The sequence below is a fragment of the Cervus elaphus genome, chromosome 8, assembly GCF_910594005.1.
Source record: "Cervus elaphus chromosome 8, mCerEla1.1, whole genome shotgun sequence".
Lineage (NCBI taxonomy): Eukaryota > Metazoa > Chordata > Mammalia > Artiodactyla > Cervidae > Cervus > Cervus elaphus.
Window position 1 is genome coordinate 10743827 of NC_057822.1, and position 15395 is coordinate 10759221.

At 44.5% G+C, this 15395-nt stretch overlaps 1 protein-coding gene across 6 annotated transcripts in view; it reads right to left on the reverse strand.

Annotated features, from left to right (window-relative positions):
* Positions 1 to 408: 408 nt before the first annotated feature.
* PTAFR (platelet activating factor receptor) overlaps positions 409 to 15395 on the reverse strand; it is a 43818-nt gene continuing 28831 nt past the window's right edge. For 5 of the 6 annotated variants that reach the window (XM_043909437.1, XM_043909441.1, XM_043909440.1 and 2 more), the window contains one exon: positions 409 to 3670. In XM_043909437.1, coding sequence (XP_043765372.1) covers positions 2596 to 3670 — 1075 coding nt within the window. In that variant the 3' untranslated portion in view covers positions 409 to 2595. Of the gene's footprint in view, positions 3671 to 10805; positions 10908 to 15395 lie in introns of those variants that run through there. The other variant, XM_043909438.1, reaches the window with a different exon arrangement.

A 15395-nucleotide genomic window follows, 5' to 3' on the forward strand; every position in this document is an offset into this window, starting at 1 on the left:
TTCAGAGTATGAGATAATGCATGAGTCATAGCATGAGCTACAACCTAAAATACTCCACCACTCTCCTGAGCCTGGGTGGGAGTGAGCTTGGGCAACTTTCTGTGAGAAGCAAAGGGGCGATCACAAGCTATCACCTCAGAAACATGTGTCTCTTTATTGAGCACTTAGCAAATACAGACCCCTGTGCGCTTCATATACATCACAGCCACAACTCCTAAAGTGTGTTGTGCAAGCTGTGGGGCATGTGAGGTGACTGTAAATAGGATGCCAAGAACATTTTGATTTTAACACTGACAGTTTATGTTTATGTTTACCCTCTATGTGTGCCAGGTGGCATTCACCTTCATTTACAGTTTAGTTCTAAAGCAACCTTTTAAATAAGTGTAAGTTTAAAAAAGTGACTCAATCTAGAGAAAAATATTTATTGAGCAAAACATACAGATGGTACATGGATCTTGCAAAATTCATGATATGGGTACACAAACGGCTGAAATTCAAGAAACACTGCTTTAGCATACAAGTATTTATCTCCTTCAGAGCTCTCTTGGTTGCAAAGTAATCGATATTATTACTCATTCAAATGAACTTGAGCAAAATAGGAGAGTGTATCCTAACAAGGGAATCTCACAAGGACCCAAAGGAAGTAGCACGGATTTGAGCTTCAAGAAGGGCTGGGCAAGAGGGCTCGATTAGAGGGGGGAGCCAGCAGGCCCCTGGGAGCATCATCCCCTCTTCTCTCCAGGCCTCTGCGGTCCCTTCTGGTCTCAACTTGACTCTGCACATCTCTTCTTTTTTTCTCTGCACATCTCATCTCTTTCTCTTTTTCTGAGCAAAGCCATTATCTCTACTACGTTCATGCAGATACCTTCCCCATCCTGCTGTGCTGACGGCACACACACACCTCACATATGTGAGCACACACACACACACACTCACAGCTCCAGAGTTTATATGAGTTCAGGTGAGTGGCCTGCAGAACCTGAAAGAGCATCCCTGAATTTTGCTGCTTATTCCCAAGGGAGAACCTGTCTGACCCCACAAGAGCCAGACACTCACCTCTCATCCCCTATTGGAAGATTTAGGGGGAACAAAATGTCAAAAACAGAGAGACTCTGGGAGGAGCAGTCACCCTGACCAAGAGGTAGCTGATCCTCCTAACAACTCTGAGGTAGGAAATCCAGCTCACAGTCCTTTGGCAGGAAGTGACACAGCCGCAGCTTGAACCGGCGTCTGTGTGACACCAAAGTTCAGATCCACTGCACTGTTCACACGGTCACCTCTGCTAAGTCCAGCCCATGGCGACTGGACCAAGTAGGTCACTGGCCCACTGATAGACATTTATCAAAATCAGTCCAGTGTGCCGGAAACCAGGATCCCAGCCTTGCAGGGACACTGGCTGGAAGGGAGGATGGTTTCTGGAAATCGGGGCAGGCTCCTCCAAGCCCCTGAGTCTGAGGCTGCCAGGTTCACACCGCAGGTGCTCAGGGAGCGAGAGGAGGATCAGACATCCAGAGCTCCTCAAGAGCAGTTTCCCCCTCTCTTCTGCACCCAGAGTGCAAAGTGCCTGCCTGCCCGAGGGATTATAGGTGCTCCCCTCACCTCCTGGGAGCTCAATCAGAGGGGCCTCCCAGAAAGTGAGGCAGGGAGGGGAGATGACAGGCTCCTTCCACCCTGGAGGCCCCACTCACCCGCAGGCACTTCTCAGCCTGAGTGTCGTTTCCCATGGAAGCCTCTGGGCATCACAGTGGCCTGGAGGGCCCCAATTTGGCTTTGACGGGGCTTGCCCGCCCACAGTGGGTGGCTGCCTCACAGGAGTTACTTTCTCAGAGTTCCTTGTTGAGACAGACAGTGGAAGTGGCGGTTGTGTTTCTCCTGCCGCCCCAGAGCTGCCCCAGGCCGGTGGAAGAGACTCATCTGATTCAGGAGAAAGGCTCCCTGTTCTAGTTTTTGGCCCATGCATGTATCTTCTCTGGTCACCACTCAGTAGAAGTTTATACATGAATTAGGAAAACGTTCCACCAAGCCAGGTGGAAGTGGCTCCCCTTCCACCTGGGACACTCCCCTAGGAAGTGTCGCAAAGACCTTGTGCCTGTGAGTGGAGACTGGGTGGGATCTTCCTAGCTCAGAAGTCGATTCCAAAGACAGTGCCATAGCCAGGGGAGCATCCCTTTCCCCAAACCCCTTCTCTGCCTTTTCAGTGATGAGAGTGGTGGTCCAAAACTGTAGGCCTGACTCATTTGGGACTGCCGCCCTGGTAGGGTGAACTGGGTGACTTAGAGTCTGCTCACAAGGACTGCCTCCTGGTCCTGACATCCCTTCCAGAGCCATCAGACTGGGATGACTCTGCCAGCCAAGGTTATATGGCATGCGTCCAAAGGTGGCTGAAGGGGCTCGTTCAAGTTCTGAATTTCCCAGCGGTCTGGTTCTGCCAGCACCCCCACCTTGGTGAGGCAGCCTCCATACCTAACCAGCCACCAGTGCCCAGGGAGGAGGTGCCAGGACCACAGCAGACACCCCTTCCCTCCCCGCCCCCCCTCAGGTCAGTCGATGATGTCCGTGGAGAAGAAGCCTCCGGGCCTGGCTCCAACAGTTAGACTAATTTCTGAGGGATTTGACAGGGCCATCTTTGAGCTGCAGGACCACTTCCGTGCCCGTCTCCGAGGTGGCCCGGGAGCACTTCCGGCTCTCGCGCATACTGTAGAACTTCTCCGTGAGGTGCTTGCGGAACTTCTTGGTGAGGAAACAGTAGATAATGGGGTCTAAGACGCAGTTGGTACTAAGGAGGCAGAGAGTGACCTGATGCGCATCGTTAATCGCCTGGTGGAAGTCGGTGTCCTGGAAGCCCAGCTCGGCCAGGGTCCAGGGCAGCTGCACGAGGTGGTGGGGCACGAAGCAGATGATGAACACAGCCAGGACCGTGCAGACCATCCAGAGCGCCCGGCGCTTGACCTCGGCATTCCGCTGCATCTGCACCTGCTGCGTGAGCAGCGTGCGGATGATGACCAGGTTGCAAAAGAGGATGACGAGGAAGACGAGGAAGAAGCTGAACACGAGGAAGATGTGGATGATGAGGACTGGGATGCTGCCCTTCTCGTAATGCTCAAAGCAGCGTGTGATGTTGCCCGAGCCGCTCTTGCTGCGCTCCTTGTTGGTCGAGTCCAGGACGAAGAAGTAGGATGCTGCGCCCACAATGGACACCCAGATAGTCAGGGACAGAAGGATGCCACGCTTGCGGGTGGTAGCCTGAGCAGTCTTGATGGGCCTTGTCACTGCCTGGAAGCGGTTGTAAGTGATGACAGCCAGGAAGGCCACTGAGCAGTAGGTGTTAATGAAGAAGAAGCAGCCAGCCAGGTTGCACAGGAATTTGGGGAGAATCCAGTCGCCCTGGTTGTAGTAGTAGACGATCCACAGGGGCAGGGTGACCAGGAAGAGCAGGTCAGCCATGGTGAGGTTCACCATGAAGATCTTTATCTCGTTGAATTTCTTGGAAGGGTACAAGTTGGCAAAGACCCACAGCACATAGCTGTTAGCAATGACCCCCAGCACAAAGACGATGCTGTAAAAAATTGGGAAGAGGGTGTATCGGAACTCGGAGTCCACACGAAAGGAATTGTTTGGCTCCATCGCTATGGGCTGGAAGTGGCTGCTGGTCATAGGATCCTGCCTGTTCCTGAAAGACCACATAGGGATTCTGGTTAATGAAGGGCCAACATGGTACTCTCTTGTCTGCTCTGTTTTAAGACTCCTGTTTTGCACATTTTAAAAACTCTAAAATTGATGGCATTTTCCAGTTAATTGACAATGTTTTTTCTTCCTACCTAAAATAATGGTGTGTTTTTAAAATGAAGGGCCTCAGATTCAATAAAATCAGTGGCAGTGGAGTTTCTTTTCTCTTGTTTCATTTTAAAACGTATCTTTTTATTCTTGACCTCGTTTTGACTTAAAGTTTTAGGTAATCTATTCCTGGTGATGAAATATATAAAATTTAATATTAATTTAAATTATAATGATTTTAATTTTCTGACAAAATTTGAATATTTTTGTATTGATGAAATTTGAAATAGAAATTTTGATGATAAAGTTCTATGTTAAAAAAATAATTTACATGCTCATACAAAATCTGGAAAATACAAAAGTGTAAATTAGGGTCACCCAGAGAATGAAATAGCAGCTATTTATTAGAAAGAACGAGTTAGATCTAATTGTACTGACAAGGGAAATTGTCTCTGGATAATATTATTAAGTAAAACAAAACAAAAGAAATTGGTATGAACTCATTATATATGTGTCTATGATATAGAAAATGGTCTAGAATGATATACCTCAAAGTGTTGACAAGTAAGTAACTTCTAGGAAGGTGAGGTAGAGGTGGTAGGAAGGATATTTACTTTATACTTTTTGTTTGTTTGAACTTTTTAGGAGCATGTTTTACTTTAGTAATTTTAAATTTTTAAATATAATTTTAAAATAAAAGTATAGTGGAGAAACCCAAAACACATTGCTTTAACCAAGCAATCAAGAATAGCATCATTGTTAGTAAAACATAGCAACATCAAGTACACCTGGTATGATGTACTGAGAAGCATACGTTACTTCAGTGGTATTTTTGTCAAAAATGCAAAATCTCAATTTAGTCATGAGAAAACATCAGACAAACTTAAATTGAGTGACATTCCACAAAATAAATGATCGAAATTGTCAGGGTTGGGACTTCCCTGGTGGTTCAGTGGCCAAGATGCCACACCTCCATTGTAGGGGGCCTGGGTTTCAACCTTGGTCAGGGAACTAGATCCCACACACCACAACTAAGACCCAGCGCAGCCAAATAAATAAATAAGGTCATAAAAGACAAGGAAAGACTGAGTTATCATAGATCAGAGGATACTAAGGAGACACAGGACAACTAAGTGAGACATGGGACCCTGGGTTGGTAGCTGGGGGAAAAAGTCATTAGAGGAAAAACCGGTGAAGTTCAAATAAGGTCTATAATTTAGATAACTCAGTATCCATGTTCATGTCCTGGGTTTGATCACTGTACTGTAGTTTATGAATTGAGAATGTTGGGTGAAGTCCATACACGAGCTCTTTATACTATTTTGCACCCTTTTTAAAGGCCTAAAATCATTTAGAAACAAAAAGTTTTTTTTTTTTAAGGACAGTTGATCCTTGGACAACACAGGTTTGAACTGTGTGGATCCACTTATACATGGATTTTTAAAAAATTAAATACATACTATAATACCACACAATCCAAGGTTGTTTGAGTCCACAGATATGGAACCCCATAGAGGGAGGGCCAACTAAAATTATAAGCAGATTTTCAATTGCGTGGAGAGTTGCCTCCCTTAGCTCCTGAGTTGTTCAAGATTCAACTGTATATTAAAGAAGATTAAAGCTAGCCATAATCACACTAGTCAAAGTCTGGTCCATTTTCAACAGTTCATCACTCTCATCCACTCTCCATCAAAACCAGTATTTCCTCCCCTCTACTCTTGTTCCTCCTGCTATGGTGCCATCACATAAGCCTGGAAGCACCTCTGATGTTTGTGTTGCAGCTGAGGGGATGGGATGTCAAGAGACTCAGTTGGAATTAAGCAAGGCCCAAAGCTCATCATGTATCACAGTCCAGAGAAAAAGTAGGGAGCTGACAGCGAGAAGCAAGGAAGACAACACTTAGGAGCGGACTTCCCTGGCAATCCAGTGGTTGGGATTCCATGCTCCCAAATGCAGGGGACACAGGTTCAATCCCTGGTCAGGGAAGTAGGATCCTGCATGCTGCCAAAAAAAAACCCAAAACACTTAGGAGAACCTCTTTTGAAGCCAGGCATTCTGCTCAGTACTTCCATAGGCACTACTTCCTTTGAGTCTCACAAAATCCCTTTGAGATAGGAAGTAAAATCCCCATTTTACAGAGTATAGTATGGTCATGTGACTTGGCCAGGGTCACACAGCATTATGGAATGGAGCCAGAATCTCAAATCTGGTTCATTCATACGTTTATCCAACAAATATTTCTGAGCTCCAACTGCATGTCAGGCTCACTGCTAAACATAGGAGAGGCAGGATGAACTGGACAGACAGGACCATGCCCTCAGGGAACTTACAGTCTTATAGGGGAGACAGACAAAGGCAATGTAAACAAACTTGGTTGCTATACAAAGAAAATGGGGTGTTAATATGAAGTAAAAAGAGATCTACTTTGAAAGAAAGTGACATTTCTGTGGAGGCCTGACAGAGGAGCCGAGGAAGAGTGCTCCAGGCAGAGGGATCTGTGTGGGTCTAGGACTAGGGCAGGAAAGAGTTTCAGGAACTGAAAAAAATGGCCATCTGATGACCCTTGCCCTGATGTCTGGCTGCCACTCCACCTTCATCTTGTGCCACTTTCTCACCGGGCTCCAGCCAAAATGGACTTCCCAGGTGGGTCTTCGAGCCCACCCAGGACTCTCCTGCCTGAGCCGGCTCCAGGCACATCCAGGCCCCTGTCTGGAACACTCTTCCGGATTCACATATACTTCCACCTGGCCAGCTCCAACTCATGCTTCAGACCTTAGTTTCATTTCACTCCTTCAGGGAGTTTTTCAGTGAGCTGCAGGTCAGGTCAGGTCCCATCTCAAAACTCCCTGTACTTCTTAGCTCGATTGTCATCATATTCTTGTTTGTATGATTGCTTCACCCTCTCCCACTTAACTGTGAGCAAAATGAGATCAAGGACTTTGTCTATTCTGCTCTATTCCCAGCACCATGAACCAACAAATAAAAAGAAGAGGGGGCTTCCCTGATGGCTCAGTGGTAAAGAATCCACCTGCCAATGCAGGAGATCCCTGGTCTGGGAAGATCCCCTTTGCCGTGGAGAAGCTAAGCCCATGCACCTCAATTATTGAGCTTGTGATCTAGAGCCCGTGCTCTGCAACAAAAGAAGCCACAGCAATGAGAAGCCTGCACACCACAACTAGAGTATCCTCTGCTCTCTGAAACTAGAGAAAAACCCACGCAGAAACAAACATCCAGCACAGCCAAAAATAACTAAATTTAAAACAAACAAACAAAAAAAAAGTTTAAAGGAATGGGTAATAATTAGCCTTGTTAATTACACCCACCCTTTGATGAGCCGCAGAGCATTGGAAACACTTGAAGATGTCTAGGGATACTTCCAGGTGAATTTAAAGAAATCAATGGTTGTAACTGGAATTTTGTTGATTGAGAAAGTTTTTGTTCTTTGCTCCATTTAGTATGGTGGTGGTTTGTCTATGTTAGCTGAATAAATGTAGGTTCCATTATTCAAATACATCATTGTGATTACTTTTAAAAACAAAAAACTCACCCTCCAGTGAAACTGTGAATTACATAGTTGATTTGATTACATAATTCTTTAAATTTCTACCAGAGTACAGTTGGTTCACAATGCTGTGTTAGTTTTAGGTGTGCAGTGAAGTGAATCAGTTTCACACATACATACGTTGCTTCCTCAGCAGCAAATTGCTAGCTTCTACTCAACTGGGAACTTTCCCACTCCTAAAGGTGACCTGTTCTGCCATCTTATCCCAAAGGTACAGGATAATAACCCACAAAGAGTGGTCCATGTAAATGAGGGACCAGAGAGAGCTTTCAGGGGATCCATGAGGTCAAAGCGATCATCATAATAATACCAAGATATTATTTGTCTTTTTCACTGTGTTGACATTTGTGCTAATGGTACAAAAGGGTGAATAAAACTGCTGATTCCTTAGCACCAATCAAGGCAGAGACACCAAACTGTCACAGGTGTCGTATTCTTCACAGCCATGCATTCCATGTAAAAAAAAAAAAAAAAAGCCAATTTCACTTTTAAATGTCCTTGATAAAGAAAGGAAATTATTTTATTAAATCTTAAGTACACTTCTTTTTATTTTAATTTTTCTATTTCTTAAAATTTTTTATTTTTTAATATTTTTCTTTTTTGGCTGCCCTGAATCTTAGCTGTGGCATGCCAGATCTTTGATCTTTAGTTCCATCATTTGGAATCTTTAGTTGAGGCATGTGGGATCTTTAGTTGCAGCATGTGGGATCCAGTTCCCCACCAAGAATCGAATCTGGACCCCCAGCACTGGGAGCACTGAGTCTTAGCCACCGGACCACCAGGGAAGTTCCTACACATCTTTTTAATAATCTGTGTATCAGAATGGGAAGTACATAGGAAACATCGCTGCTGCAAACTGGAATACAGGGGTTGTCTTCAGAAAAAGACCATTGTCCCATTGTTTGAGTTGTGAGCTGAGCTGTTTTTCATATTACCGTTATCACTTGAAAAAATGACTGGCAAACTATGCTTTTTCAGAGGCTGGGGTATTTGGCAGACTTTTTCTCAAATATAAATAAAGTGAACCTGTCTCATCAAGGAAAACAAATGATGCATTCTTGTTGCCAGTGACAAGATTTGAACTTAACAAGAGAAAACTAGAAATTTTGGAAAATTGTATCTGCCAGCATGAGGTTGACACCTTTCCAACAGTGAAAGAATGTTCTGATGCGCTTGGTAGTTACATTAATAAATGCAATTTTTATACCTTATAATTGTTGTTCTTGTTTCATTGCTAAGTTGTGTCTGACTCTTTGCAACCCCATGGACTGCAATGCTCCAGGCTTCCCTGTCCTTCAAATACCTTATAATGGAAGGTCAATACTCGGAAGACCTATATATCTCAGTGAACCACTGTTTTCTAAAAGAGGAAAACATGATGTTTCCAAATTACGCAGAGGTAAAAGATTCAAAAGGCAAGATAGACCAATACATCGCAGTGCTAACAGATGACAGGGGACTTCCCTGGTGGTCCACTGGTTAAGAATCCACCTGCCGATGCAAGAGACACAGGTGTGGCTCCTGGTTTGGGAAGATCTGCAGAGCAACTAAACGCGTGCGCCACCAACTACAGAGCAATGCCCTAGAGCCGGTGCTCTGCAACTAGAGAGAAGCCACTGCAAGGAGAAGCTCACGCACTGCAACTAGAGAAAGTCCACTCACAGCAACAAAGATCCAGTGCAGTCAAAAAGCTAATAAATAAATAAATAATTTTTTAAAACAGAATATCATCAATTAGTCTGAAAAAAATCCATTAAAATATTTCTCCCTTTACAAATTAACAACTGTGGGAGGGCAGATTTTCTTCATATGCTTCAACCCAAACAGTATTATCACAATAGATTGAATGAGGAAGTGGCCGTGAGAACCCAGCTGTCTTCCATTGAATCCAACATTAAAGAGATTGGAAAAGAAAAATGTGAATTAACACTACTCTTCTCCCTAAATTGTTTACGTTTTGAAAACTTTAGTTACTTTCTACTAAAACCATGATTTATGTTAACATGAACTGAGTTTATTATTGGTTTCATATTTAAAAACAAAATGTTTTAGAATGTCATTTTTACTTTTGAATAGAGTAAACATTGGGAGATATAACCCATGTAAACAAAAGTTCCCTGGAGCCCTCAATAATTTTGAAGAATATAAAGAGATCCTGAAACTAGAAAATTTGAAAATCAGTGCTCCATCATGTCAGCTCCTCCTCCTTCCCCTCATTTCTGGTGAGCCTGAGATGCCCCTTCATCTGGGACTGCCCTTGTTTCTTTTTCCTGCTGGACAAAACCCTCATGCCTTAGCGGACCCTGTTCCTGGAGTCTGGGAGGCAGGGAGGCAGCCCACGGCTGGACTGGGCAGTGTGTGGTGCTCACCTTGGTTAAGGAAGCCACATCCCTAACCACTACCCGCCCCCAACCCCTCTTCCCAACCAAGTCCCTTCCTCTTCTTGGGTTTAGGCTCCAGTTCAGTGGGGTAGGGAAAACTCCAGAATGATTTTTCTCCAGGCAAAGGACTCCACCCAGGACACTCTGCTGGGCACTGACCCCTGTACCATGCCTGTCCAAGCCTGGTAGTCTTCCCTCCCAGATCAGAATTAGAGTAAAGTTTGTGAGGTGTTCACCTGGGTGCAAAATTTAAGGGAGCACCAAAAAGTTCAGTAATCCAGATAAATAACATTTTAATGCAATTTTAAAGAATCCAAATCTGTATTACTGACTCTTCCTTTTGCCTCAGACTCCAATATGGCCCTGCCTGGCACTCTTAACCAGACTTCATTGAAAATTTTGGTATTTTGTTCATCATGGATTTAGGTGTGGGGTGGGGTTTTTTGGGCATTAATCAATTCTTTAAAAAATAATCTAATCGTGTGAATGGGGCACGCCACCTGATAGCGCAGCTCACCCATTCGGTCACTCACACCTTCACTAGACAAGCTCACAGCTGAGCAGAGTCCTGAGACCTCGGAAGACAGACCTTGTCTCTGTCCTTTCGGGACTAACAGACCATTTTCAAGAGAGAGATGCAGAAGTAGGTAAGTGATAACTGAAGGACAGGGAAGCCTGGCGCTCTGCAGCCCATGGGGTCACAAGGAGTCGGACACAACTTAGCAACTGAACAAGCGTTATAGTGGAGGTTCTAGATGTCGGGGCCATTCTGAGTGGTGCCCATGGCCCAGACTCCAGAACAACTCCTGTTTCGGCTGAAGGAAGAGAAAGAGCTAGCCTGATGCAGCTGGGAGAGAGGAAGAGACCTGGAAGAAAGTAGAGAATGTGCCTTCTTCTCGGGGAACTTGAGAAGATTGGTTTGGCTAAAACTGGAGAAGGGAAAGACTACCCACTCCAGTATTCTGGCCTGGAGAATTCCATGGACTGTATAGTCCATGGGGTCGCAAAGAGTCAGACACAACTGAGTGACTTTCACTTTCACTTTTCACTAAGGGGATGGGGTGGTGGCGAGGAGAGACAGGACTTACAAAGTAAGCATCATCAGTCTACTGAAGTAGGGTCTTGAATTTTAGGCTAAAGGAGTTTTACTTGATTCTTCAGGAAACAGGGAGTCATTAAAGTATGTAGCATTTCATGTTTATGGAAGATGACTTTGAGCATTGTGCTCCTGTTCAGTCACTAAGTCTTGTGTGACTCTGTGATCCCATGGACTGCAGCACACCAGGCTCCCCTGTCCTTTACTATCTCCTGGAGTTTGCTCAAATTCATATCCATTCAGCCAGTGATGTTATCCAACCATCTCATCCTCTGTCGCCCCCTTCTCCTCCTGCCCTCAGTCTTTCCTAGAATCAGGGTCTTTTCCAATGAGTCGGCTCTTCATATCAGGTATCCAAAGTACTGGAGCTTCAGCTTCAGCATCAGTTCTTTTAATGAATATTCAAGGTTGATTTCCTTTAGGATTGACTGACTTGATCTCCTGGCAGTCCAAGAGCCTCTCAAGAGTCTTCTCTAGCACCACAGTTTGAAAGCATCAGTTCTTTGGTGTTCAGTATTCTTCGTGATCCAACTGTCACATCCATTTGACTGTTGTGTACAGAACAGACTGGAGGGCTTCAGGTCAGAGGCAGAGAGATGGAGAAAAAGATCACTGAAATTGTCCAGTGGGCTGGAGGCTTGGACCATGGTAGATCATAGGGAAATGGATGGCTGTGAGAATGATTTGGAGGTAGAATGGACAGAACTTAGTGATGCAAGGGACAGTGGTTGAGAGAAAAGGAGGAGACACGAATGGCCAGGTTTCTGACCCAGATGATTAGATCTGGGTAGGGTCTGTCTTCACAGAGATGACACTGAAGAGGAAGAGTGTGGGGGTAGGGAGGAGGAATTCCATGGGGGATGTGTCACAGGTAGAGTGCCTAAGAAACCTCCAGGAGGATCCTGAAGAGCCCAACATTAAAAAAGAAGTCAGAGGAGGAGGGAAAACCTAGGAAGGAGGTAGGGACAGGATGGTCAAGAGATAGGAGAAGGACCAGGGGAGCGCCACACTGGAGTCCTCACATGAAGAAAGTTCTGAGAGTGTGGGAAAAGTGGTCAATGGTGTGAAAAGCCACAGCAAGATCCAGTACAGTGCAGACACAAAAGTAAACATTGCACGGGGCCACTTGGAAATCTATCCTGCATGATCAGAGGGAGAGCAGTTTCCTAAGCACAAGTTGAGGAGTGAATGAGAGGCAAGGAAGTGGAATGTCAAATTCTCATTCAAGAATCTGAGCTGAGCAAATAAATTCTGTGTGTGGGCCTTGTGTGTACCCTGATTTAAACAAACTGTGAAAAAATATTTGCTAGACAACTGGGAGAACTCCAACACAAAGTATTAGATGGAATTAAGAAATTGATGCTGGGAATTCCCTGACAGTCCAGTGGTTAGGATTTCACACTGGTCAGGGAACTAAGATCCCTCAAACTACACAGCACAGCCAAAAAAAGGAAAGAAATTGATGCCAATTTTGTGAGGTTGTGATTTTGATATATTGGTTATATATTTTTAGATTTTTTTTTTTTTTTTGCCTCACTGCCCAGCATGCGGGATCTTAGGTCACCAACCATGGATTGAACCCACACCCACTACAGTGGAAGTTCTTAGTCCTAACTACTGGACCACTAGGGAAGTCTCTAGTTTTAGATTTTAATTCCTTATCTATTATATACACAAGCTAAAGTATTTATGCAAAGAGCCAACTCAGGAAAAAACACTGATGCTGGGAAAGATTGAGGACAGGAGGAAAAGGGGGCAGCAGAAGATGAGATGGTTGGATGGCATCACCAATTCAATGGACGTGAGTTTGAGCTAACTCCGTGAGATAATGAAGGACAGGGAAACCTGGCGTGCTGCAGTCCATGCGGTCACAGAGAGTCTGACACAACTTAGCAACTGAACAACAAAAAGAATTTATAGGTAGGATTATACAATATCTCAGTTTTGCTTAAAAATATTCCAGGAAAAACACACCTGTGGGCTAATCTCATGTGAGAAGCATCTTCCCCGGAACCCAACCTGTGACAACGTGTACTTGGGTCTGTCCGACTCCAGGTCCTCCCCAGTCCACACGGCCCCACAGGTGGCCGAGCAGAAGTACGCCTCTTTCTTCCAGACACAGGGCCAGAATCAGTGTGGGAGTCTCAGGCGGAAACCCTGCCTTTGCTCGGAGCCCTGTCCTTGGTGCCTCCAGTACCCACCACCCAGACTCTTGCTACTTCTGCTGCTTCCCATCCAGTTGCAGGTCCCCAGGTGACTCCACTCCCTCGACCCTCCTCCCGAATATGGTGCGCAGAAGTCCCTTCGCATCAACAGAACCCTTGAAGTCACCCAAAATGTAACCGGTCAAGTCTCCTCTGGGTCTGGAACTCATCCATCCACACCTTCATTGGTGCTTCCCTCCCTCTCTCTGCCTGGTTGGTACTGGTCATCCTTTAAGGCCTCCGTTCCTCCAGGTAGTTTTTCCTAAACCTCCCTGACCCTTTCATACCCTTCCCTCCCCCCCCAGGCCTGATTAAGTGCCCATCCCCTGGGCTCCCAAAACTCACTGAAATTGCCTGTGTGCATCCTTCCAGCACTGGGCCATAGCTCCCAGAGGACCAAGACCACGTCCATTCATTCACCTGACACCCAACTGGGTGCCCAGCACTATGCTGTGGACACTGTGGGGATAAAGCAGGCAAGATTCCTGCTCTTGACGAGCTATACTCAAGCCATGGAAAACAGACAAAAATAAGTAAACATAAAAAAAAAACAAGGTAATTTCAACTTGTGATGTATTCAACAAAAGGAATAAAAAGCATGACATGATGATTATTGGATGGGGGCTGCTTAAAATAGAGTAACCAGGGAAGGCTTCTCAGAGGAGGTGACATATAAATGAAACCAAAGGCAGACCTACTGTGAAGCCAATGAAGCATAAACTTCAAGGTCCCTTCCTAGGCCTTGTTCCTAATTGTGTATTTATAATTTGGTATCTTCCATTTAAAGAAGGGCCCCCAAATTGTATAAATTTTAGGGTCCTACAAAACCTGTATCTTCTCATGGCTAAAATCTAAAAAGTGAGAAGCAACAAGTCAGGAGAAAATGTAGATGAAGAAGTGCATTCCAGGCATAGGGTATCACGTGCAAAAGGCCTGAAGGGGGAATAAATTCACCGTTCTCTAAGCTGAAAATAAAGGTGTCAGTTTCAAAGAACTGAAAGGTCAGTGTCTCCAGAGAAATGAGAAGAGTAGGATAGAATGGGAAAGACTAGAAATCTCTTCAAGAAAATTGGAAATATCAACGGAACACTTCATGCAAGGATGGGCACAATAAAGGACAGAAATAGTAAGGACCTAACAGAAGCAGAAGAGATTAAGAAGAAGTGGCAAGAATACACAGAAGAACTATACAAAAAAAGGTCTTAATAACCTGGATAATCATGTTGGTGTGGTCACTCACCTAAATCCAGAGTGTGAAGTCAAGTGGGCCTTAGGAAGCATTACTACAAAGCTAGTGGAGGTGATGGAATTCCAGTTGAGCTATTTGAAATCCTGAAAGATGATGCTGTGAAAGTGCTGCACTCAATATACCAGCAAATTTGGAAAACTCAGCAATGGCCACAGGACTGGAAAAGGTCAGTTTTCATTCCAATCCCAAAGAAGGGCAATGCCAAAGAATGTTCAGACTACCATTAAAATTGTGCTCATTTCACATGCTATCAAGGTAATTTTCAAAATCCTTCAAGCTAGGCTTCAACAGTATGTAAACCAAGAACTTCGAGATATACAAGCTGGGTTTAGAAAAGGCAAAGGAACTAGAGATCAAACTGCCGATATTTTCTGGATCATAGAGAAAGCAAGGGAATTCCAGAAAAATATCTATTTTGCTTCATCGACTATGTGAAAACTTTTGACTGTGTGGATCACAGCAAACTGTGGAAAGTTCTTTATGAGATGGAAATAGCAGACCACCTTACCTGTCTCCTGAAAAACCTGTATTCAAGTCAAGGAGCAACAGTTAGAATCAGACATGGACTAACAGACTGGTTAAAAATTGGGAAAGGAGTACATCAAGGTTGAATATTGTCACCTTGCTTATTTAGCTTATATGCAGAGTACATCATGTGAAATGCCAGTCTGGATGAAGCACAAGCTGGAGTCAAGGTTGCCAGGAGAATTATCAATAACCTCAGATATGCAGATGACACCACCCTTATGGAAGAAAGCGAAGAGGAACTAAAGATCCTCTTGATGAAGGTGAAAGAGGAGAGTGAAAAAGATGGCTTAAAACTCAACATTCAAAAGCTTAGATCATGGCCTCCAGTCCCATCACTTCATGGCAAATAGAAGGGGAAATAAGTGGAAACAGTGCCAGATTTTATTTTCTTGGGCTCCAAAATCACTGTGGACAGTGACTGCAGCCATGAAATTAAAAGATGCTTGCTCCCTGGAAGGAAAGCTGTAACAAATCTAGACAGCATTTTAAAAAGCAGAAGCATCACTTTGCCAATAAAGGTCCATATAGTCAAAGGTCCATCACTTTGCCAACAAAGGTCCATAAAGTCCCAGGGTTTTCCAGTAGTCATGTACAGATGTGA